Here is a 21,231-nt window from a genome sequence, read left to right as displayed (position 1 = left end):
TGGTCGTCCATCACCCGTCGTCTTCAGTAAGTTCGCCTCGCGCTGACAAGCACTAAGAACATCAAGAACTATGCTGATAATGTGCTTTGGGCCTTTTCCTCAATTCCGCGCGTATTCAGACTTGACCTAGTAAGAAACTTTTCGTCTCGTGATTTCTGGCGGCTTCATAACATTTTTATTGTAGCGAAAATTCGCGCGTGGAGAAAAATCGAGACTTTGAAGGGATTAAAAGTTAAGGGTGTGAATGGCAGTATAAAATTCCAGCAAGTTGGCCTAAGCTCGCCACAAGACAACGTGAGGAGGAAATTTATTACTCCATCGAAGCCAAGCATTAACAGTAATCGAAGAAGTGCAGAGCCAAAGAAAACAGAGAAATCAGAGCCACCAATCTGTCCAAGCGATTTATTGCCGAAAAAAGACAAGAACAAAAATGGCGGACGATAACAAGGGCGAAGATCTCCTCATCCCAGATGATAAAAGGACCGAGTTTACTGTTATACAGTAGTTACTATCACTCGCTAAATTACCTTTTATTAGTCAGTTCTGACCTTTTTCTCAACTCATTTCCAGGCGGTTTTCTACGCACGAAGTGACCAAAAGTGTCCGAATCAAGAAAATCACTCAATCTTCCACTCTTCCTGGTACGTTCTCTTAGCTCTTGATCTTTTTCAACCACTTATAAAAAATTGTCTGTTTTTGCCTTCTTGAATTTAAAAATACCCATTCCGGGTATTTTCCACCAGAAACGAGATAGACTTTGACTTGTTCTGTTATCGAATCTGTAACTCACTAAAATCATAAGGATACGACTACACAAAGGGTGATGAGTCGGATTATTGGCAGACATTCGAAGTTGGAAACGAATGGATGAGACTAGGTAAGATCACATATCATCTTCTCCATTAAATTAGTTGTTTTCAGACTTTGAAGAATCCTACCGCATCGACTCGATAAAGGTTCAGTAGCAGAATTATACAGTGTGTTAAGGACGTTGAGTTCACTTTCTTGTGACACGTTCAAAATCGCGCTAATATCCTGGATTTATTATTCGCCGTAAACACCAACTCAAGCAGTCTTAATTTCAGAGGAAATCACTGAGATTTGCACGAATTGTCTTATACCACTACCTTTGCAAATAACAATGAAATAAAGTTGATTTATTTTTTATCAGGTGAGAGGCACGGGCGCTCCGGAAGGACAGAGCTTCGTCCGCAGCTTTCACTTCGAGTACATCACCGAAGGAGGCAAGATCCTGCCTTACATGGACGGCAAGACTTTCCAAGGTAAACTCGGTTCAATAAGTGAACTTCAGTTTAAAATTTAAAGGCAGTCTTATTTTTTTCATTCGTGAAATATAAATAGTGAATCTATTTATTTCAGGTTCATATACTATGACAATTATCTTTTTTTTCATCTGAAGGCCAAAAATAAGGTTCTCACTACACTTACTCTTGAAGACAATTCTGCCAATTAAAAAAAGGAAAATCAATGGTCATTCTCATATGAAATTTTTCTAGCGAACACTTCCTCCGATCAAATCATTCCCATCGACCTCGGAGACATCTACTGCAAAGGACTCATTATTTACCCAGAATCCACCGCGAACAACATAATCGGTACTCAAATTAAAAACTGCACTATAAACGTATTTTTACATTTAGCGATGAAAGTTTGGGTCACCTTCAACAAAGGCGACGTCGCATGATGCACCCTCGACTGTTTCTTTTACTGAGCAATAAATCCACGCACGACTATAAAAACTCTTGATTTATGGATGATCCGCTTCTCGTTAAAAGTTCAGATGGTTTCAGAGGTTCTTCAGTAGCCCCTTGCAAGTGTTTAATGATGAGCAATTATCACTCTTTTCTGACCATAATTTTCAATGATTTTTTGAGTACTTTATTAGTCGTAAAGAAAGAATTAGGGTCTCTTCCAAAGTCTCCGGAAGATATCAATTCATTTAGGCGTAGAAAGAATCGTCGTCTTTGTACTCGTAGTCGGAATAAATATCAACGTCGTCAGCGCAAAGTGGGTTTCGGTAGGGAGAGCTGTGCGAGTCTGTTCGGTCACAATCGGGCGCTCGAGTGGGCTCTTCTCGGAATGGTGGCGGGGTTGGCTTGCTGTTTGTGCTCGCCATGCTTTTTTGGCGCTTTTTACTTGCCTCCACTTTCTGTTTGGAATCAAAAGACAGAAAATTTGGCAATTTATAAGCGATTCCTTCCAAAGATGATATTCATAATTTCGCTGTGTCCAACCCACATTCGAGTGGCCATGAGAGACTCCCACTTGGTGGCGGTCCAAGTTTCCCAAAGAATGCCGTCGTCGAATTGATCTGTGCTAGTGAGTTGCTGTCCTCGTCGTCCGCCCTCCTAAAATAACTGAATGAGAAAAAAGGGAAAATCCTGATTGTACATACGACAACGCCAGCAGAGTAGTAGTGTCCGTTGAGATTGGCAGCAGAGCAGCCGTTGAACCACCAGCCAGACTTGTCCTGTCGACCACAGTGGTAGTAAGCGTCGTTGTCGTTGTCTCGGTCTCGAGTGGAGAACTTCATCCCTTATCAAACATTTTCTAAAAATGAATATCTTTCAAGAAACCTTTGTGACGGGTGATTTCAATATCGTTGCCGAATCCTTCGCTTCCGAAGTCGGCTCCGGCAAAAGCGTCACCGGGGTTGCCGTAGACGCTGGAATAGCCATCGATGTTGAAGAGTGTGTAAAGTGATCGCTCATCCCCAGTTCGGAAGAAGTCGTATCTTTTGGTTTATCAGAAAAACCGTTATCCTATTCGGTTTTTACCTGCAAGCGGCACTGTTGTCAAACTTGGTCGCTGCGTCGTATTTCCGGTCCATTTCGACCAACAATCCCATCCTAACGGCTCGATTGTAATCATCCTTGATATTGTTAGTCAAGTGCCAGATGGGATCGTTTCCAAGCCATCCCTCAGAAACACCTAAAAATGATTCTAGTGCGTGTTCTCTTAATTTATGAATTACCATCACCGAGCGACTGGTCTTCGTCGTTGTTGGGCCGTGGACCTCGATTGGAAACAATGTTCAAACCGAAGCCGCGTTTATAGTCCGACCATCCCCGGTTGAAATCTTCTGCTCCGTCCATACGTTTTTGGATCAGAGTGAGGCCACATGGTGTTCTACCTTTAGCATAGAACTTGCACTGAGTTGGTTTGGATTCAGTTTCTTCTGAGTTCGTATAAATATTGTAAACGCCGTTGAAATCTTCAGCGTTTCCTTGGGTCAATTGCCCCTTTTGGCGTTCAAAATGATTAAACGGTGTCAACAACGATCGGATAAGGGTCTGTCTTACGAGTCGACAAAATATTTTTTCTATTTAGCTGATACGGATTTTAATTTTTTTTCAGATCTGAAATACAGTTAATTATGGAAGTTCTGGACATTTTTTGTTGCATAATCTGGTGTCCAGAAGTTCCATAAAAAACTGTATCTCATCTACCATCACGTATCCCTGCAGTGCGCCAGAGAATACAGCGCTCTGATTCATCGAGCTCGCAGCGCCCATCTTTCCCTTTTGCCTCTGAAGTAGGGTTCGCACCCAAATAATTTTAAAATTTTAAAATGCTTAACAAATAACCATTTTTAGTGTCCCCCCCTTATTCATTCCACTGATTTCAAATCTGAAATCAGAATTTAAAAATCTCTACTAGAACCCGAGTTCTAGAGTCGAGAAAATGGCGAAAAATCGCCGGTGTGCGCGCCGCGCCGCGATGGATGGGTGGCGCTCGTGTGCTGAAGTGCCGCCGCTCGCCGAGATCTTGGCTCAAGTAACTTTTTGCGAAAAATTTTTTTTCGACCCTGATTTTGAAATTTTCGCAGATAAATCAAATCAACGTAAATGGGACATTCTTAAAAAATTAACTTAATCGAAACGCAGGAACCCTTCTTTATCACTCCTGAAAGTCTTATCACTGGGGTTGCGCCAGTGGAAAAATGGACTTTTTTGCACTTGATCTGGAGGGATGAAATTTTGTAGACATATTTCTGAGGTCCTAATCAAGAAAAAAATCAAAGAAAATTTTCGAAAAATTAAGGGTATAGGGGTCGAAAAATCGATTTTTTCATTTTTGCAAAATTAAGCCTGAGAAAACCTAGACTATCATTTTAAAAGCTCAAAAATGATTTTTTCGAGTCGAAAAAAGTCGTAGCAAGATGATAAATCCGCAAATAAAGAAATTAAAATTATAAAAAAACTAAATAAAAACCATAATAAAAGAAAAAACTTGATTAATTTGAATTTAATCCTCGAATGGGTGTGGGTGGGGTTGGGGACATAACTGAGATTGATCACCTCAGAGTCCAACGCCGATCTCAAGCCCCTTAAATTAAAAATCAAGGAACGGGGCTGAGACGGCCCGAAGGGCCGTCAAGCCCCTTAAATTAAAAATCAAGGAACGGGGCTGAGACGGCCCGAAGGGCCGTCAAGCCCCTTAAATTAAAAATCAAGGAACGGGGCTGAGACGGCCCGAAGGGCCGTCAAGCCCTTAAATTAAAAATCAAGGAACGGGGCTGAGACGGCCCGAAGGGCCGTCAAGCCCTTAAATTAAAAATCAAGGAACGGGGCTGAGACGGCCCGAAGGGCCGTCAAGCCCTTAAATTAAAAATCAAGGAACGGGGCTGAGACGGCCCGAAGGGCCGTCAAGCCCTTAAATTAAAAAATCAAGGAACGGGGCTGAGACGGCCCGAAGGGCCGTCAAGCCCTTAAATTAAAAATCAAGGAACGGGGCTGAGACGGCCCGAAGGGCCGTCAAGCCCTTAAATTAAAAATCAAGGAACGGGGCTGAGACGGCCCGAAGGGCCGTCAAGCCCTTAAATTAAAAATCAAGGAACGGGGCTGAGACGGCCCGAAGGGCCGTCAAGCCCCTTAAATTAAAAAATCAAGGAACGGGGCTGAGACGGCCCGAAGGGCCGTCAAGCCCCTTAAATTAAAAAATCAAGGAACGGGGCTGAGACGGCCCGAAGGGCCGTCAAGCCCCTTAAATTAAAAAATCAAGGAACGTTAACAGGCCCGTGGAGATCTAATCTCCACGCGTGGAAATTAGTAGCCAATCGCATGCCCGGATTCATGATTTCACTCAATCGCAGACAGGCAAAAGCGTAGGCGAAATCGACCACCCTGTTAACGGGTTAAATATAAAAATCAAGGAACGGGGCTGAGATTGGCCGAGCACAGCCATAAATTGAAAATTTTGAATATTGGTCTTCAAGCTGATGGTCTTCCACCAAGGAGGTCCTCCGGGGTCCTCCGGCCGAACTTGACCAAAGTTGACCATGGGTGGCCATATACCGGCCGAGCACGGCCATATATTGAATATTCATAATATTGGTCTTCCAGCAGATGAAGTCCTCCAAGGGGGTCCTCCAAGACAATAACAAAGACTTGCAGGCTTCATATTTTCAAGAGCCACGGCGCCTAGGAGTACCAACCGATTTTAACCAAACTTTCATAGATTGTTCGTTACGGCAATTACTACAATATATCGAGTACTCGTTAGTGCCGCTTCACTAGAAATGTGCCTAAAGACGAATTAAATATTTTTCTTAGCAAAAAGGGTTGAAAAAACTTTTTTATATTTTTAAAGAATTTTAACTTCTTCAAAATGGCAATATTACTATTGTAAATTTTCATATCAACGAGTTTAAAGAAACTTGAAAATCAAGAAATTTATTTGCGTGCGAACCCTACTCTGAAGCGGCCAAAAGAAAGCGCGCTGATGGCACAGCGAATGAGTCAGCGCACTCCAGGGATCCCTGATGGTAGATAACGAGATAAAGGTCATTCTATGGGCGCGTTAATGCACTAACGATTAGTAGAAATACTCTGTTAGAAAGTTAATGACGAGTACAGGTAACCTTTTTCATTTCTGAACGCTACCTTTTTGTAGAGCATTTCGGCTATTTCTTGGCAATCTTTATAATTCACTATTGATTTATCAGTTTCATCAAAGTCAACACCTCCGAGACTCATTTTTGATCCTGTCAGTGATTCAAATTTGTTCTGAGTCCATGTCATCCAGAGAATACCGTCATCAAAGCTCTGGTCATTCCTGGCAATTATTATTCATTGAAATCAAGAAAGAGTACATACTTGGGTCTGTAAAGAGCAGTGCTTCCTTTGCCATAATGTTTTCCATTAAGGTTAGCAGCGGAGCATCGGTTGAACCACCAGCCTGAGCCATCTTCTCTGGCACAGTTTCCTTCATCGTACTTGTCGTTATCTCGATCATAAGTGGAAAAGGGCATGCCTTCGTGGTTGGTATCTTCCTTGTCCCATCGACTGTAGCCCTGATCTCCGAAGCCTGTGCCTCTGAAAGCGTCGCCAAGATCTCGGTTTCCATCATTGCTAAATTCACCAAGAGAGTTGAGTCTGTACTGTTCTCTCTCGGAGCCAATGTCGAAATTTCCATAAGTGACCGTTCCTTCCTGTCCGTCGTATCGCTCAAGATCGATTCGAAGGTTGTTGTATCCATCTTGGGTCAGCGCATGAATGTACTCGAGACCGATCCAGTATTCCTGGAGATTGCACTGTTTTGGTCGAGGACCACGCATGGAGCTGCCGCCTCCGTTGAAAGGAGAGACTTCGACATCGTTGGAGAATCCATATTTGTAATCTCTCCAGCCACGGTTAAAATTGAGTTTGCCAGTTGTTCGCTTTTGGATGACAGTTTTTGGCGAACCGCTGCCGAAAATGCACTCGACGTCTTTGGCTTCAAGCCCGGGCATCTGAATCTTGTAGATGCCGCTTTCTGGTCGATCTCTAGACGAAGATCTCGTCCAAATATCGTCGCAGTTCTTTCCCATTACCCGTGAAGTTTCGCAGACGAGCGTGTTCGTGCGCAAAAGGCCGAGTTGGCTCCATATCCAGGAGCGAGAGCCATTTTCTAAGTTTTCTCTTTTCAGTTTTAGTTTTTGTCTTTTTCTCAGCGCCCGTCCCTTTTTATTCTGAACGGGCCGAAGGAGAGTGACTAGGACTCGATGTTGTTTTGTTCAAGTCGGCACTGATCAAATAAACTACTTCAAGAAAGAGAATCTGAATTTTGGAACTCGCCGCACCAAGTCTGATCAAATTAAGACGATTTTTTATAAATTAAAGAAACACGTATCAGTGTGCTGTATTCACAAACTGTTGAAACCGTATGAACAGGGAGATGATTGCATTGTTTTTGTTTTCTAGTGTTTTTCGTACAAAAAAGTGGATCTTCAAGTTTTTAGCTGCGCGATGTAGGAGACCTTTCTTGATATCCGCGAGTTAGAGAAGCCGGAGTCCTTTGACTCGTTCGATCGTATTCGGTAGAGTTCTTCTTGAGCAGGAGCTCTACTCAGCGTTCTCACCATTTCGATGTCCTATTTAGAGAGTTGAAAAATGTTCTATTATTTAAAAACTCTTTCTCAAAATTGACAATTTTACGATTTCGACTTTGCGGTCCAAAATTCCTAGTAAAATTGCTAGAAATCGGCTCAAAATTGTCGATTTTCTCGTCAAGTGTCGATAGAAAGGAAAAAATCAACTATCTTGAGCCCATTCTGACGCATTTTATTGGCAATTTTGAACCAGAAAGACGATGTCTTCTTGTTGAAAGAATTGGCAGAAAGACTAACCTTCTTATCCATAAAGTCTTTTGGCGCGGGTATATTTTTGCAGTTGTACTTCTTCGTCTCCATTTCCCTGCAGGACAAGTTGCCGGGGTCGATGTAGGAGGAGTGGCTGGAGAGCGGGCCCGGATCCTTGAACTGTTCAAAGCGGCCATCTTCAGCGACCGAAATTTCTGCTGAGCGACGGCGTCTTTTCAAAAGATACAGTGCCAGCGCCAAAATGCAAATCAGCGACACACCGGCCACTAAATAAAGAAATCGTATTTACACGGGTTGAGCACTTCCCAAATAGCGCACCTGAAATGAAAACAAGGAAAAGCAGCTCGTTTTCTTCCGTCGCTAGAATGTTGCTGATGTTGCTGCTGGGAAGCTCGGGCGGCTGCGAGTTATCCACGTGGTAGACTGAAGGCGGAAGAACTGTCTGTGGGACGCCGTGATTTTCATAAACGACTGCGGGTGATGCTGTTTGGGGAATGGGAGGTGGGGTGTTTACGGGCACTACTGGATGAGCGGGAATTTGGGGAGCAGCGGGGGGAGCAGCAGGGGCTGGGGCAGCGGGGGCAGAAGGCATCGAAATTGCCGAGCCCCTGCTTTTTGAAGATTTTAACATAACGTTTTTCATCATTTTACGCAGCCTAGCCGCTCTGTTTGTATCCACGCGGCCGTCTTTGGCCGTGGGAATGCCGTGGTCTTTGATTGACTTGCCAAAGTCGGACTTTGGAGCGCCGAAACTCGAGCCTGGGTACTCGTATTCTGCTGAGCTCGGGACGGGGGGAACGTAAGACTGAACCTGCTGGGATGGCATTTGAAATTGGGGCTGTTGGTGTTGCTGGGGATACTGCATTTGTTGGGGGTAGTAGCCGCCCATCGGCTGGGCGTAGAGCCCGTGCGGCTGGGCCATCATTTTTGGTTAAAGGAGAGGGGAGGATGAACCAGTTGGGGCGCAGCGTGGTTAGATCATCTGAAAAGAACGATTATCAAACTAAATTTAGGAGACGCGCGAGTTGCAATTATGCGAATTTAAACAGTCGAGTCTCAGGAAACCCCTTTCGCGGAGGAGTAAAAAAGGTCAAATTGTCTCGTCATTAATCGCCAAACAATATTCTGTCTCAGCGAAATTGGCATTTGCGCCGTCCGACTGATGCAATTTCAAAAGGCTTCTTCAGCCACCCTCTTGAATTTCTTTAAATTACGATGACGGTGACCAAATTTCTTTGAGTTACGGTTTAGACCCTTTAATTTAAGTTGCCCGAATTTTAAGAAAGGTTTATTTCTTTCAATTATTTTTTTTTTGAAGATTTCGTCGTTTTTTTTTTATTTTGTTGAGCTCGGCAGTCACGCGGTAAAGCGCGTCTTGGAAAAAGGATGAGCGGAGTGTCGAGCTCAGCAAAAAGGGGGCACGGGCGCTAGAATGTTACCCTGGGCGGAGTCAGAAAGCAGGAGAGCGTATCACAGGGGAAAGCGCGTTCCTCTCAACGAACGTGATAATTATCATTCTCGCTCTTTCCGACTGTAACGAAAAAAATGACGATTCTCGATGAAAGATTTTCTTCGTTTTTTGAGTTGGCAAATTAATTTTAAAAAATTAAGATTTTCATAAAAGAAATTAAATGATCATAAAAAATCGTTTCTTCAAAAGCTCATTTTTATCATATTTGCATTTTTTGAAATTGGAATAAAAAAAATCAAATTTATTCATTTTTTTCAATAAAAATCCCGATGAAAATACCAAATCTCCAATTTTTTCAATTATTTTATTTTTTAGAATTTTGGATTTTCGATTATTTGAAATTTTGAGCATCAAAATTTCCTCAAGTATTAATTATACTTTTATTTTTCTTTTTTTCTACTTGATTTTTCGAAATTTTCGCGTTGAATTTTAAATCTCTCTAATCGTGCTTTTCTTTGGCGGTTTTGTCTTTCTCTCTAAATTTTCTGACCTGTCTCTGGTTTTTCGTTTCTGTATGAAGGGCTTCGTAATTCTAGTTGCGCTTGTAACGATTTGATTCGGCGACGGTCTCTCACACGCGGTTCAATGGTACACCTAGCTCGTCCAATTTTACGTGATATCAGCGTGCACAGTCCCTCGCGAGCGCCCTCTGTCTTTTCATGCACGGGCCAACTGACTGGAATCATCCCGCAATGCTCGACGAAACGAGCTGAATGGACCACGCAACATCTAGCTCCAAATACACTATTATCACTATCGAATCTGGTTTGCACGAAAACACGGCTTGGATCCTGGAAATTATTGAAAATAACAATTATTGATCTGAAGAAATGCTCTTCGGCTTTCTAAAGAGCGTGTTTATCGTCAATAGTCATTACATTAATTAATAACTTATAAAAGATAAAGTCAGAATTAAGGGTTTCTTGTAAAAAGCCGATTTTCTACAAGAGTTATTAAATTGATATGTATCAAGTGTACTTATTTTTATTCATCAAAAGAAAGTTTCTACTTTTATCTTCCACCCGCATTGTCGTTAATAGATAGGCTTGGCTCGGTTATCTGTGTAGAAAACCTGAGTCAGGGTTCTGAAAAAGCTTAGCTCAAAAAACAAAAGCGGCAAAGCTTCTTCAAGACCCTGACTCAGGTTTTCTACACAGGTTGTCGACTCCAGAATAAGGGAGTTAAACTAAAAATAAGGCTGCATATCCTTAAAAACGTTTTAGGCCTCTTCCTTTCCTTATCTCTCTCTGCTCAGAAATAAGTTACGTCAAATAATTTAGTGATGCGCTTAATTTTTTTCTTCGTAAATGATCATTTGTAATCGCCGAAACCTGTCCGCGTTTGGGGGTTAGAGAAGGGCTGACCCTTCTGATCATAATCCGGCTTTAAATTTGCGATCTTACGATTTGCGTTTTGCATTCAAACACAGTTGTTTCAGTCGCCTAGCTGTCACTTCTACTGTGTCAAGCGTCTAAGCGCAGAAGTGGGTAGAATGAAATGTACGATAAATTTCTTGTAAAATTTCTGCGGTCGAGTTCACTGGAAAAAGAAAAAAGAGAAAAGCTGGAGCGATAAAACAGCGCCTCGCATAATAAACACAAGTTAAACATATATTCTTCGATTGCCAGTTTTGGTGCTTTGGAATTGCTCGTTTTTCTGTTTTTGTTTGAAGCAGAACCGTAACGAAAACAACTTGGAATTGGCGAGTTCTATTTGCAGCGATAATTATTGATGAAATTATGAAAGAAAACAACAAAAACGCTGAAAAGAAGCAGTCCTTCAAAATTGTTTGATTCTAAACAATGTTTCTAAGAGCTTGAAATTACGATAATAAAACCAAAAGCTGCATTTCAAAAATCACAAATCTTTTTCTAATTTTTTTTCATTTGATCTGAATTTTTGTAATCAAGAATCGAAAAAGCACGTGATCAGAAAGCAATCAACTGGTTTTGGCCGCCGCAACTGTGTAGAAAACCTGAGTCAGGGTCAAAATAAAGCCTCGCTGCGGCTATTCTCAAAAAATAAGCCGCGGAGCGGCTTTACCTGAAAATAAAAAATAGAGTGAGCCGCTTTCGGGCTTTTGTTCAGGATTTTTATCCTCTATCAGGACCCTGAATCAGGTTTTCTACAAAGGTTGAAAAGAAAATCGGTGTCGCTATTTTTGTCGGAAATGAAGTTGAAAGAAGGAAATTGACGAATCCGTTAAAAAAAGCGAGAAACCGGTCGGAGTGAGATTTACTACTTAAAATATGCGTTGCTGTGGGCTCGCCCGACTTGCAGATAATTGTCAATTTCCTGCTGAATAACGAACTTGACATTTGGACAGGACACTTTTCGCAACGTGTGAGTCCTCGGTTCAAAGTAGACTGCTTCTAGCTTCTTTCTCAGGTTCGTTTATTTCTCAGCGGCTTCGAAACAAAGCTCCTACTCTGAAGACACAAAGTCTTGTAAAGAAAAGAACCACCGTCCGAGTTTTTTGTACAGTTTTTCAATTTTTCGCAATTTGAATTTTTCTTGCTTCGAAAAATCGAAAGAATCATCGTTTTTGCGGGCGTTTCCAAGCTTGATCAACTGGAATGTGGTCAACCCGAGTTTTCGCAACTTGAAGTGATAGCTAAAATGTTCGTCAAATTCGCGGTAGAATTCATTCTCGGAGCGGCGAATTCTTAATGTGCTTAATACCACTGAGCGCGCTGCAATTTCATGTTATTCGAACGGTTCAATTTCTCCGTTTTAATTTTTCTTACTGAAGAAGGTCCCCGACTTCGTAGATCACTGGCAAGCTGAATTTCAAGAAATCTTAATGTGAATTGGAGAAAACCGGAGTCGGGCTCTGAAGAAGCTAAATGAAAAGCCGCCTTAAGGCTAGTAGCATAGCCAAGTCGTAGAGCGGCTTCGACATAAGACCATTACACGGCTTATTATTTGGGCTCTTCAGAACCTGACTCAGGTTTTCTCCGCAAGTTGCCGAGCCTAGAGTTCTATTTTCGAAAATGGTGACTCATATTTCCATATAATATGGCCCATATTATATGGGCGTCAGTGACGTCACTCATTTATGAACTCTTAATTGAGCTGCTATGATTCTGTTTCTACCTGATCAAAGCGAACAAGAAGCTAAACACGGCTAGTGTGATCTCGCCCGATCTGGCCAAGGCGCCATAAAGCGGTGAGTAGACACTGTCGAGCTGGCCAAAGACGCCGACCGCGGAGGTGATCCCTTACGCGAAAACGTACTCAACAGTCGTCAAAGTTCAATCGAAGGTTTGATTGAGTTCGTTTCCTAAAATCGCGCTGGCGAGAAGAAGGAGCGCGTAAATCACTGCATAAGCTACAAAAGCGGAATAATTTCGAGCGCCAATGCAAGTCCCCAGCCATGGGCAGTGATGATCTTAATTATTTAAAAGGTAAAATATGAAAGTGACACCCTTATTCTTTCTTACAAAAAGAAGGATAAAACCGACAAGATCTCCTAAGCTGGGCTTGCAACCTGTGTTAAAAGGGTCTTGAATTTCAAGACATTAACTCTTCGTGGCTGTTTCAAAACACTGACTCAGGCTTTTTACACAGGCTACCGAGCCCAGTTTCTAAGGCCTTAAATTCTGCTCTAAGACCCGAAAAAATAGAATTCTCACCGAAGTCTTGGACGCATTTGTTGCATGAACGGCAGTGCTTGGCTCGTTGGCCCACTTGCACTTGGCATATTTGACAGAATCCGCCATCATCGATCACGTGAGGGTTGTTCGGCGTTCTCCGGAACTGCACTTTATCCTAGGAACGTTCTTAGATCTCGAGAAAACGGACTCGTTTGATCTTTCAAAAAAGGAAAAACAGAAAAGTCTTGTTTTGAAAGAGTTGTTTTTCGCCGAGAACAGCGCCTTAGAAACATACCTGCGCGTGCGTGTAGACTACGTTTTGGTGTTTGGGATCCTTATTTCAGCTTATCCTGCACAAGGTAATCGTATTTTACGTACCAGCCCTGACACACGCTCCAAATCCGCCAAATCGTTTGCCAACAGAACGTGTCTACTTTTTTAAGCAAGCAAACATCAAGAATACTTGTTTTAGAGTAGGATTTATCAGACCCTGACTCAGGTTTTCCAAACAGGTGGCCGAGCCCAATCTATAATATTGACGCAGAGCGGCTTATTTTAAATCAAAGCCGCATCTGCGGCTTTATATTTTGGCTCTTCATATCTTGACTTAGGTTTTCTACAAAGGCTTCCGAGCACAGTTTTTAATAGAACGTATCCTTGATGGAAAGGGATTTTGTAAAAGTAACTTTTCGAGTTGAACACGAAAAAGTTGAAAACTTTCCAAAAGTTGAAGTCGAGAACTTGGCACTCGAGAAATACCTCCCGCGAGCGTTTATGGTCCTTGAGTGTGAAAAGCTGAAACCCTTTTAGAAGTTCTACCGACAAGAGCGAAATCATATAGCAAAGATACAGGACGCTTTTTTGAGGATTTCGACTTTGCAATTGCGACACTCTTGACAGGAGTCTCTTGTTCATCACACCCTGTTTGGAAAATACCCTTTCTTCATCACCCTAATTGAGTGTTTAGTATCCTTGTTCACCCATTTGGCCACGTCGCCTAAGTGATGCGTATTCATGTTAGAAAAACTTTTGGAAATGTATGACGAAGCATTACGTTTTTGTCGGCGTGGTTCAAGGAATCAAGAAGGGAATCTTTCGGGGAGCTACCTGTCGTGGCCATTTCGCCAAATTTGCCTCTCGTGGCAAGTTGCCTCTCGTGGCCATTAGCCTTTCGTGGACATCACGTATCGGCTTATTTGACGTAAGGCATTTAGATGATAAGAGTAGTATATAGGGTGGCTGTATGTTTCGAAAGGTAAGTGCTCTGTGATTGCTCTATTTCACTGTGCGCGCAATTCAAATTTGGTCCAATCCTCAACCATTAGGGCGGCCGTGTACCAGTCGATTACTTCCTCTCTCTCCTCCTCCAGGTAAACAATGCCCACCAAGATGTAAACAACTACTCCAGTCTAAACAAACATCTTTCCTTCAGTGATTAGGGCGGCGTGCCATTTCCGCAATTCTTCTAGAGCCAATAACATTTCCTCTCTCCGCCCACAGGTAAACAATCTCCACCAATCAACTTCCGCTCTCATTCAAGAGTTATTCTAGCGCTCATTTCCTCAGATGAGTAAACAGTGGTCACATTTATCATAACAACTATAATAACAGGTATGACGACATCCCCCACTTCGAACAGCAATGACCGTGATCGACCTCAGAAGACTGCCCAAACAATAACTGACCGTGGCAAGAATAAACAATCACTGAAGAATAAACAAGGTAATCAAACCAAAGGACAAAACAAATTCTCACACACCTTTTCAGATCAACTCAGTCTACTCCTGCAGACAACAATGACTGTATATAATATCTACTGTATATATCCTGCAAATAATCAACAAACAATCAAAATCAATTTCAATTACATTTATTCCTCAATGCACTGGGAAAAAACGTATTTCAGCTCAGAATATGTAAAGGGTCGCAGGTTTCGCACTTTTCTGTTTGCAATAATATTTCGTATTAGTTGCGTTGTTCTGAATCGTCGTTCAAGCACCTTTAGTCGCTTTAACCGTTGCATCCGCATCTGCCTCTGCCGTTTCAAGTCTCTCGCAACTGATATCATCGTCTGTCCCATCTTCGCAGTCGTCGTCCGTGCTTTCGTCTGAGTACTCACTGTCGGTGTCATTGCCTTCGAGGAATATGTTGCCACAGTTGCAGCTTGACTCACTTTCATCTGGCTCTCCGATTCGCACTGATACGGTCTTGTCACTGTCTTCACTGATGTCGTCATCTGATTGGAAGAAATTGTCGTCAGAGTCGTCGGAATAGTCGCGTGTGTCATAATCGGGAAATGGTTGTTCGCCTCCTTTGGCGGTTCGTCTGATGTAGAGCACGTTGAAGTCGCCGTCCTCGTACCTAGCATAATAATCAAAGGTATTGTGGTCAATAACAAAATCTTCACTATTGTTCCGTTCAGCGCCAGCTTCAATTTCTTTTCGGAGATTATGGTCGTAATCCACGTCTGGTGACTTATCCATGATTGACTTGAGCCGATTTGCACTGTACTTTGGAGCTCCGTCCTCATTGTTACCGATAGCCCAAAGTAGACCGTTGCAGTGTGAGTGGAATCTTCCTGGTTGGGTCCTAAGCAGCTGATCAAGTAGTTTCTCATACATTACTTTGTAAGTTTTTCTTGAAGCTTTGATTTTATCGCGCGGATGTTGTACCACTTCGATTTCTCGCTTGACATCTTGTTCTTTTCTCTGGCTTTGTACTTCCATTGTAAAGTTTAAAAAAGAATTCTCGTGTCGTTTGTTCAAGTGTATGATTTGTTTCTTTTGATCTACTCGGTCAAGATCATTTCCTTCATCCAAAGTTATCACAACATTCAGAAGCTACGTGGAACTCAACTCAGCAGATTTAGCTGTTTTTTCCTGATGGTCTCGTTAATAAATACCCCTTCTCGGGTGCATAAACATCCGTAAAAGATTTTTCCACCGTCGGAATTTATTTGAATTGCGAGTGAAGTCTGTTTATCGAGGTCTCGACCTACTGTAGAAAAAACAACATTTTTTATCCGGTAGATTCTATTTTATTGCGGAATCATTGAAAAATAATGGTAAAAATGCTGTTTTTTATGCTAAATATCGTCTCTAGAACATGTTTTGCAAAGATCAAAACATTGAATTTTAAAGTGAAAAACACCATTTTTTCTCTAGAATTGTTGTCGTTATCAGGTCTAAAATGCAAAAAGTAATCAGTTGCTCTCTGCAAGCTTTAGAAGAAGGACGTTTCGACTTTTTTTCGATTGGGGTGGACTTTATCCAAATGCCGAGTTTATCCAATGGCCGACTTTATCCATATGCAGAGTTTATCCAAATGGATAAAGTCAAAATTGGATAATCTCCGCAGATGGATAAAGTCCGCCATTTTTTCTTCTAAAATTTTCTAGAACAAAGGATTTTTTCAGAAAATGGATAAAATCAATCACTTTTTCATATTATTGGATAAAGTCGGTCATTTTTTGTAGAAAATGGATAAAGTCGATCATTTTTTAATTGATAATGCTAAAATAATGCCTTTCAAATCATATAGAACATTATACTCAACCCCCCTCACAGCCTAAGAAAGTTACAGATCGTATCGCTGAAGGCTTCCGCTAAGTCATAAGAACGATCGAAAAAGCGACCTGGTCGGAAACGGGGAGTTGGAAGTTGTGTAGGCCAATTGTGCCCAGATTCACCGAACACCCCAACCTAGTCAACCCCCTCCCAGATGAAAATTTTCCTGATGATAATTGTGTGAGATGAGTAATCTTGGCGTGTACTGAATAGCGCCGCCCTGCGCCGCCCGGTTCAGTACAAACCGGGTCTCGTCTGACCAAATTCTGGCCAAGCTAACTGTTCGGAACAACAGCAAGAGTTGGGCCCCGCCAACCCCATGAGTTCTCTATCAGAAAATGCGCGCGTAAGGGCCTCTGGCCCGTCGTGTGCTTAAGGATATAAGCTATGAATTTGAACTTTCGTAGCGCCTAAATGCGTAGTAGGATCATTTTCATTTCAAAAACAATACTACCTAAAAATGCACGCAAAACTCAAATGTGGTATTTTAAAAAAAAATTTTATTGAAAATTTTCCTTTTAGAGCGATTTCAAATCTTACTCTCTCGATTTCTCGAAATTTTTCCATTGAATCGCTAAAACTAAACCGTGTCTTTTATTACGATGATGTTAAGCTAGAAAATTGACGGGCTTTTATTTCAAAACTCTTTCGAATTTCTATTCTAGCGTTTTCCTCTTTCTTGCTCGTTTTTTTCTTCTTTTTGTGCTTTTTCGCTTGCAACCAATCAAAGCGCTCCGCTCAACCACGCCACTCTCACGAAAAGAGGAGTCGAGAGAGCTCCGCGCCTGTCTTGTAGTAAACTCTGGGACTGAATCTGTCAGTTTTTTCTTATCCTCAGGACTAATTTTATCGAAGAAATTTTATGATCTGATACCCAGGATTCGTTTCTAGAGTGTATCCTGTGTCTTATCCTCAGGATAGGTTTATGAAAGGTATCCTGAGGACAATCCTCAGGATTCACTTCTAGAGGGTATCCTGAGGTTGATCCTCAGGATAATTGTAACCTTCCCTTAATAGCTCAAACAAACAAATTGGTTCGTTTTTACAGTAAAAATCTCAGCGGGCGCTCGAGTAGGCCAGACTTAATCCTGTGTCAGGTGCAACTGAGCCGTGATAAAACTTCCACATTTGCACAAGTTACTAAGAAGGCATGAGCCAACCCACATTTAAAATTTCAAAGTAATCGGATTTATAGTTTGGGAATACCGGGCCCCTAAAGTCTTAAATGACATTGGAATGTACGATTCGTCCCACGCGGTTAATAAATTGATGATTTTATGCCAAAATCTGTAGATAATTTTGACTTCCTTTTCTGACGCCCTAAATCATAAGTTTTCTTTTTTTCTGTTGGTGAAATTATTTGAACATACGAGAATAAAAGTTTTGATAAGAAAACATAAAAAATTCATGATTGAAACGCCAAAAATCTTCGTGGAGAACAATATCAAGCGGGACTGGGCGGCGAAGGACGGCGCAAGGCGGCGCTATTAAGTGACTCCCGTTATCTTTGTCGCGCCGCCAATTCTAAGTACTCGGCGTGCTCAAGCTCAACAAAAATTCAAACCCGGCGTCAGCCGTTCTAAAGCTTAGTCTGACTTAGTCTTTTTCATGCTCAGTCGTGATCTAGCTAAGTTGGATTGAGCATTTGCGTGCTCAGCCTTGCTCATGCTCGTGAATATCTGAAATGTGTGCCCAATTGCTCTGAGCACATCTGAGAACGGATTTGCTTCCAATATTTGAATTATAAGTTTATTTAAATTATATGTGCTCAGAGCAATTTGGCACACATTTCAGATATTCACGAGCATGAGCACGGCTGAGCACGCAAATGCTCAATCAAACTTAGCTAGATCACGACTGAGCATGAAAAAGACTAAATCAAACTAAGCTTTAGCACGGCTGACGCCGGGTTTGAATTTTTGCTGAGCTTGAGCACGCCGAGCATTGAGAATTGGCGGCGCGACAAAGATTACTCATCTGACACAATTATTATCAGAAAAATTTTCATCTGGGAGGGGGGTGACTTTAAAGAATTGATGAAGTTGACTCGGTCTTCATTATGAATTTATAAATTAAAATTGATCGATTTTATCCAAATTTTTTCAAAAATTATCGACTTTATCCAATTTTTACTAAAAATGATCAAGTTTATCCACTTTTATAAAAAAGTGATCGAGTTTATCCATTCTCGCAAGTAACTTCTTTGTTCTAGAAAATTTTTAGCAAAAAAGTGGCGGACTTTATCCAAATGCCGAGTTTATCCATATGACGACTTTATCCATTTGGATAAACTCTGCATATGGATAAAGTCGGCCTTTGGATAAACTCGGCATTTGGATAAAGTCCACCCCAACCCTTTTTTTCGACTTTCCCGATGACTGTAAGTACCCGTATTCGAAATTTTTTTCGAATTTACAATTATGTTAGCGAATTACTCGATCTGCGACAAGCAAGCGATCCGCTCTCGCTTCTGCGATCTCTCGCGCGGAAGCGCACTTACTCCAGGCGAAATTGGCTCTCCATTCAATCGATGCGCCCAATTCCTCCTCATCCGAAAGCGAAGAACTCCCACGTGGCAAAGGGAAACTGATCCCCAAATTCGGTTTTACCAAGAACCGACGACAAGTTGCCGCCGCTCCTGAAGCGACCGATCATCTCGCTCCTAGCTCCCCTGTTCATCAACCGGAGCCCGAGCAGACACCTACGTCCCCGATCGCTTCTGCTCCAATGGACACTGAGGTTCCCCCAAATCACTTCCGTGTTAGGGGGCCATCTCGAAACTCTGACCCCCAGCTCCGACTTCCAGAAGAGGCTGGACCAAGTGGCCTTCAAGCCCCTCAGGTCTACCCGAATCTCCCTCCTCGACCTAGCGTCGGCGAAGAAACGACCGCTCCCGACCAACGAGAGCCTCTTTCTCCAGCTCGCGAATGTAAGTTTTAAATGTCTCTCAGGCTGAAAATAATTAATTTTAGTCGTCGATTTCGCTGGGTCTGCCCCAATCGATCCCGCCACCCAACCAAACGATCCTTCCCCTTCGGCCATCTACAATCTTCTCAAATCTAAATTGACGCGAGAAGAACAGCTCCAGTTGAAGGGCTATATTCAAGCCAAGGAGCGGGAAATCGATGGGCGCTACCACGATCTATGGAGTGATATTTGCAACCAGAGATGGCGACTAGAATTCACCACTCCGTCGAATCGCTCTTTCACGCTTGCTGGGCGAAATTGGTCTACCGAAAGCAACTAAAGCAGAAGCAACTTTTGCGCTTTTCAGCTGCATTAAAATAAAAATATTTCCTGTATCTCACCTTTGTTTTAATTTCCTTTTTCGGTTTGAGATTGTTGTGTGAGGCGGTCGAGAGTTGGTTGAGGTTTTTCGTAGTTTCGTTTCGTAATTTTGGCTTAGCTGTTAGAGTTTATCGAGATGGTCCTGATTTTCGAAGAAACTCTCTCTGAACTTGTGCGCGTTAAGTTTCCAGTTATTTCGCGTAGGGAGAACATTTTTGATGGGTGGCACCGAGGTTCTTCCGGGTACCCGATACCAGAGGTTATTGCTAAGGAAGCTTTTACGACCCGCAAGATGAGCTTTGGATTTCATCTGTTCCAGGATTACAACAGGGAAACAAACACTTTCCACCCACGAATTGTTATTTACCTCCGAGAAGATTTAGGTAATACCAAAGCTCAAAACATAGTTTTTTAATTTGTGATAGTTCGCCGACGTCCGTCTATTTGTCATCACTGTGTCGATGGAAGTACTTCCTATGGGTCCCTGGCTTATGAACCAATGATTGTCTATCGTCGCTTTACCTATTCTCGGGAAAAGACCGCCGACATGTCCTACAGCTTTACATGCGATTATCAGAAGGTTGTTTACCCGTATCTGGACGATGTCTTTTTTAATCTCACATTGATTCGCGAATATTCTTTTACGATGACATCTGTATTTCTTTTTTATGCCGAAGTCTTCGTGCGCTGTCTTCTTGAGCGAAACCCAGATTATCGAAAGAATAATCAAGCTGACAAAGATAAAATCGACAGACGCGTTGTCTCTTTATTAAGAATCGCTGGATTGAAGAAAGATGACTACGATTATGCCCAAATGTCTGACACGCGACTGCTGATCCTCAGGCAACTCGCCCGAAAATTGTTCCGTACTTACGCCTTCTGCAATTACTTTGGACCGATAAGCGCCTTTGTGCGATTCGCGCATCGTATTGAAAACATCTGCTTGGAACGGCAAATAATCAATGATAATGAAAATGTAATTTATCTTTTGTTTCTGATTAAGTACTTTGTAGTCACTTTTGGGATTTACTCGGCATGCACTTCGACCAACATTTCACAACGAAGAAGACTACGATTGGGCACTCTTTAACCTTCTTCGAAAATATAAAAACGAGCAGAAAAGCATCTTGGATAGTCAAAAGTAAGTGTTGAAAGTTACATTTTTTACACACCTCATGGATCTAGTTTTAATTTATCAAATTTTGAGTTTTTTTTATTTTACATATTGCATAACCAAATTCACATCTTATGGTTTTAGAAAAGAAGAAAACGAGACGCAACCCACCTCATCCGCTGAAAACACTTCTTCTTGATCTACTCGTCAAAAAAAAAAACAAATGTTCTAGAAATTGATTTCTCGCCAAACATCAAAATAAACAGATTTTATTAAAATTTTTCGTTTATTTTATTAAAAATCAAGGATTAAATGCAAGGGGTTACTGTTGAACGTCAAATAGCCAAGGTGCGCCGCCAAGGCCAGGGATTTCCCCGAAGTAATTCGTCATAACACGTGGTTGATCTGGGTGGTTGATGTCTCTTACCAGGATCACATAGTAGAAGGTCGGGATTCTGCGCTCTTTGAAAAGCCTCATTGCCGCGTTGTACGCTTCTACTTCCCCTGTTTTCGTCGCTACTGTTTTGTTAATGCCTGTGTCTGTATTATTTTTAAATAATATAAAGATTGTCATGCAGTTCCTGAAATATCTG

At 42.0% G+C, this 21,231-nt stretch overlaps 3 protein-coding genes across 5 annotated transcripts; 1 reads left to right on the top strand and 2 right to left on the bottom strand.

The window, feature by feature from the left end:
• The first annotated feature begins 190 nt into the window (after window positions 1-190).
• Window positions 191-1,783, top strand: LOC145708474 (uncharacterized). Its single transcript, XM_081786144.1, has 7 exons — window positions 191-481; window positions 572-641; window positions 803-877; window positions 922-956; window positions 1,172-1,283; window positions 1,518-1,616; window positions 1,662-1,783. Exons 1-7 carry the CDS (start codon window positions 431-433, stop codon window positions 1,703-1,705), a joined length of 486 nt encoding a protein of 161 aa, XP_081642270.1. The 5' UTR covers window positions 191-430; the 3' UTR covers window positions 1,706-1,783.
• Window positions 1,784-1,889: 106 nt separating this feature from the next.
• On the bottom strand, window positions 1,890-6,976 carry LOC145710164 (uncharacterized). The gene is made up of 8 exons (XM_081787863.1): window positions 6,120-6,976; window positions 5,907-6,078; window positions 2,996-3,263; window positions 2,799-2,952; window positions 2,598-2,755; window positions 2,417-2,556; window positions 2,221-2,369; window positions 1,890-2,141 (listed from the first exon to the last, which is right to left on the bottom strand). Exons 1-8 carry the CDS (start codon window positions 6,830-6,832, stop codon window positions 1,961-1,963), a joined length of 1,935 nt encoding a protein of 644 aa, XP_081643989.1. The 5' UTR covers window positions 6,833-6,976; the 3' UTR covers window positions 1,890-1,960.
• A 142-nt stretch (window positions 6,977-7,118) lies between these two features.
• LOC145710165 (uncharacterized) lies at window positions 7,119-9,662 on the bottom strand. 3 transcript variants are annotated; one of them, XM_081787864.1, is made up of 4 exons: window positions 9,565-9,662; window positions 7,922-8,585; window positions 7,631-7,869; window positions 7,119-7,375 (listed from the first exon to the last, which is right to left on the bottom strand). In XM_081787864.1, the coding sequence occupies exons 2-4, from the start codon at window positions 8,526-8,528 to the stop codon at window positions 7,232-7,234; spliced, it is 990 nt and encodes a 329-aa protein (XP_081643990.1). In that variant the 5' UTR covers window positions 8,529-8,585; window positions 9,565-9,662; the 3' UTR covers window positions 7,119-7,231. The 3 variants fall into 3 exon arrangements, with proteins under 3 accessions (XP_081643990.1, XP_081643991.1, XP_081643992.1); XM_081787865.1 differs by lacking the exon at window positions 9,565-9,662 and adding an exon at window positions 9,453-9,562; XM_081787866.1 differs by lacking the exon at window positions 9,565-9,662 and adding an exon at window positions 9,475-9,560.
• Between the last annotated feature and the right edge of the window lie 11,569 nt (window positions 9,663-21,231).

Source organism: Oikopleura dioica, chromosome XSR (genome assembly GCF_907165135.1).
Source record: "Oikopleura dioica chromosome XSR, OKI2018_I68_1.0, whole genome shotgun sequence".
Classification (NCBI taxonomy): Eukaryota; Metazoa; Chordata; class Appendicularia; order Copelata; family Oikopleuridae; genus Oikopleura; species Oikopleura dioica.
This window is presented reverse-complemented; position numbering and strand designations above follow the sequence as displayed.

Coding starts and splice junctions, on each gene's coding strand:
- LOC145708474 (XM_081786144.1), top strand. CDS start 431: ATGGCGGACGATAACAAGGGCGAAGATCTCCTCATCCCAGATGATAAA. Junction 957..1,171: donor ACCGCATCGACTCGATAAAG/GTTCAGTAGCAG, acceptor ATTTTTTATCAG/GTGAGAGGCACGGGCGCTCC. Junction 1,284..1,517: donor GGACGGCAAGACTTTCCAAG/GTAAACTCGGTT, acceptor AAATTTTTCTAG/CGAACACTTCCTCCGATCAA.
- LOC145710164 (XM_081787863.1), bottom strand. CDS start 6,832: ATGGGAAAGAACTGCGACGATATTTGGACGAGATCTTCGTCTAGAGAT. Junction 3,264..5,906: donor CCGAAATGCTCTACAAAAAG/GTAGCGTTCAGA, acceptor GAACGCCAAAAG/GGGCAATTGACCCAAGGAAA. Junction 2,953..2,995: donor AGACCAGTCGCTCGGTGATG/GTAATTCATAAA, acceptor AATCATTTTTAG/GTGTTTCTGAGGGATGGCTT.
- LOC145710165 (XM_081787864.1), bottom strand. CDS start 8,528: ATGATGGCCCAGCCGCACGGGCTCTACGCCCAGCCGATGGGCGGCTAC. Junction 7,870..7,921: donor TTTCCTTGTTTTCATTTCAG/GTGCGCTATTTG, acceptor TTCTTTATTTAG/TGGCCGGTGTGTCGCTGATT. Junction 7,376..7,630: donor AAGACTTTATGGATAAGAAG/GTTAGTCTTTCT, acceptor CTCTCTAAATAG/GACATCGAAATGGTGAGAAC.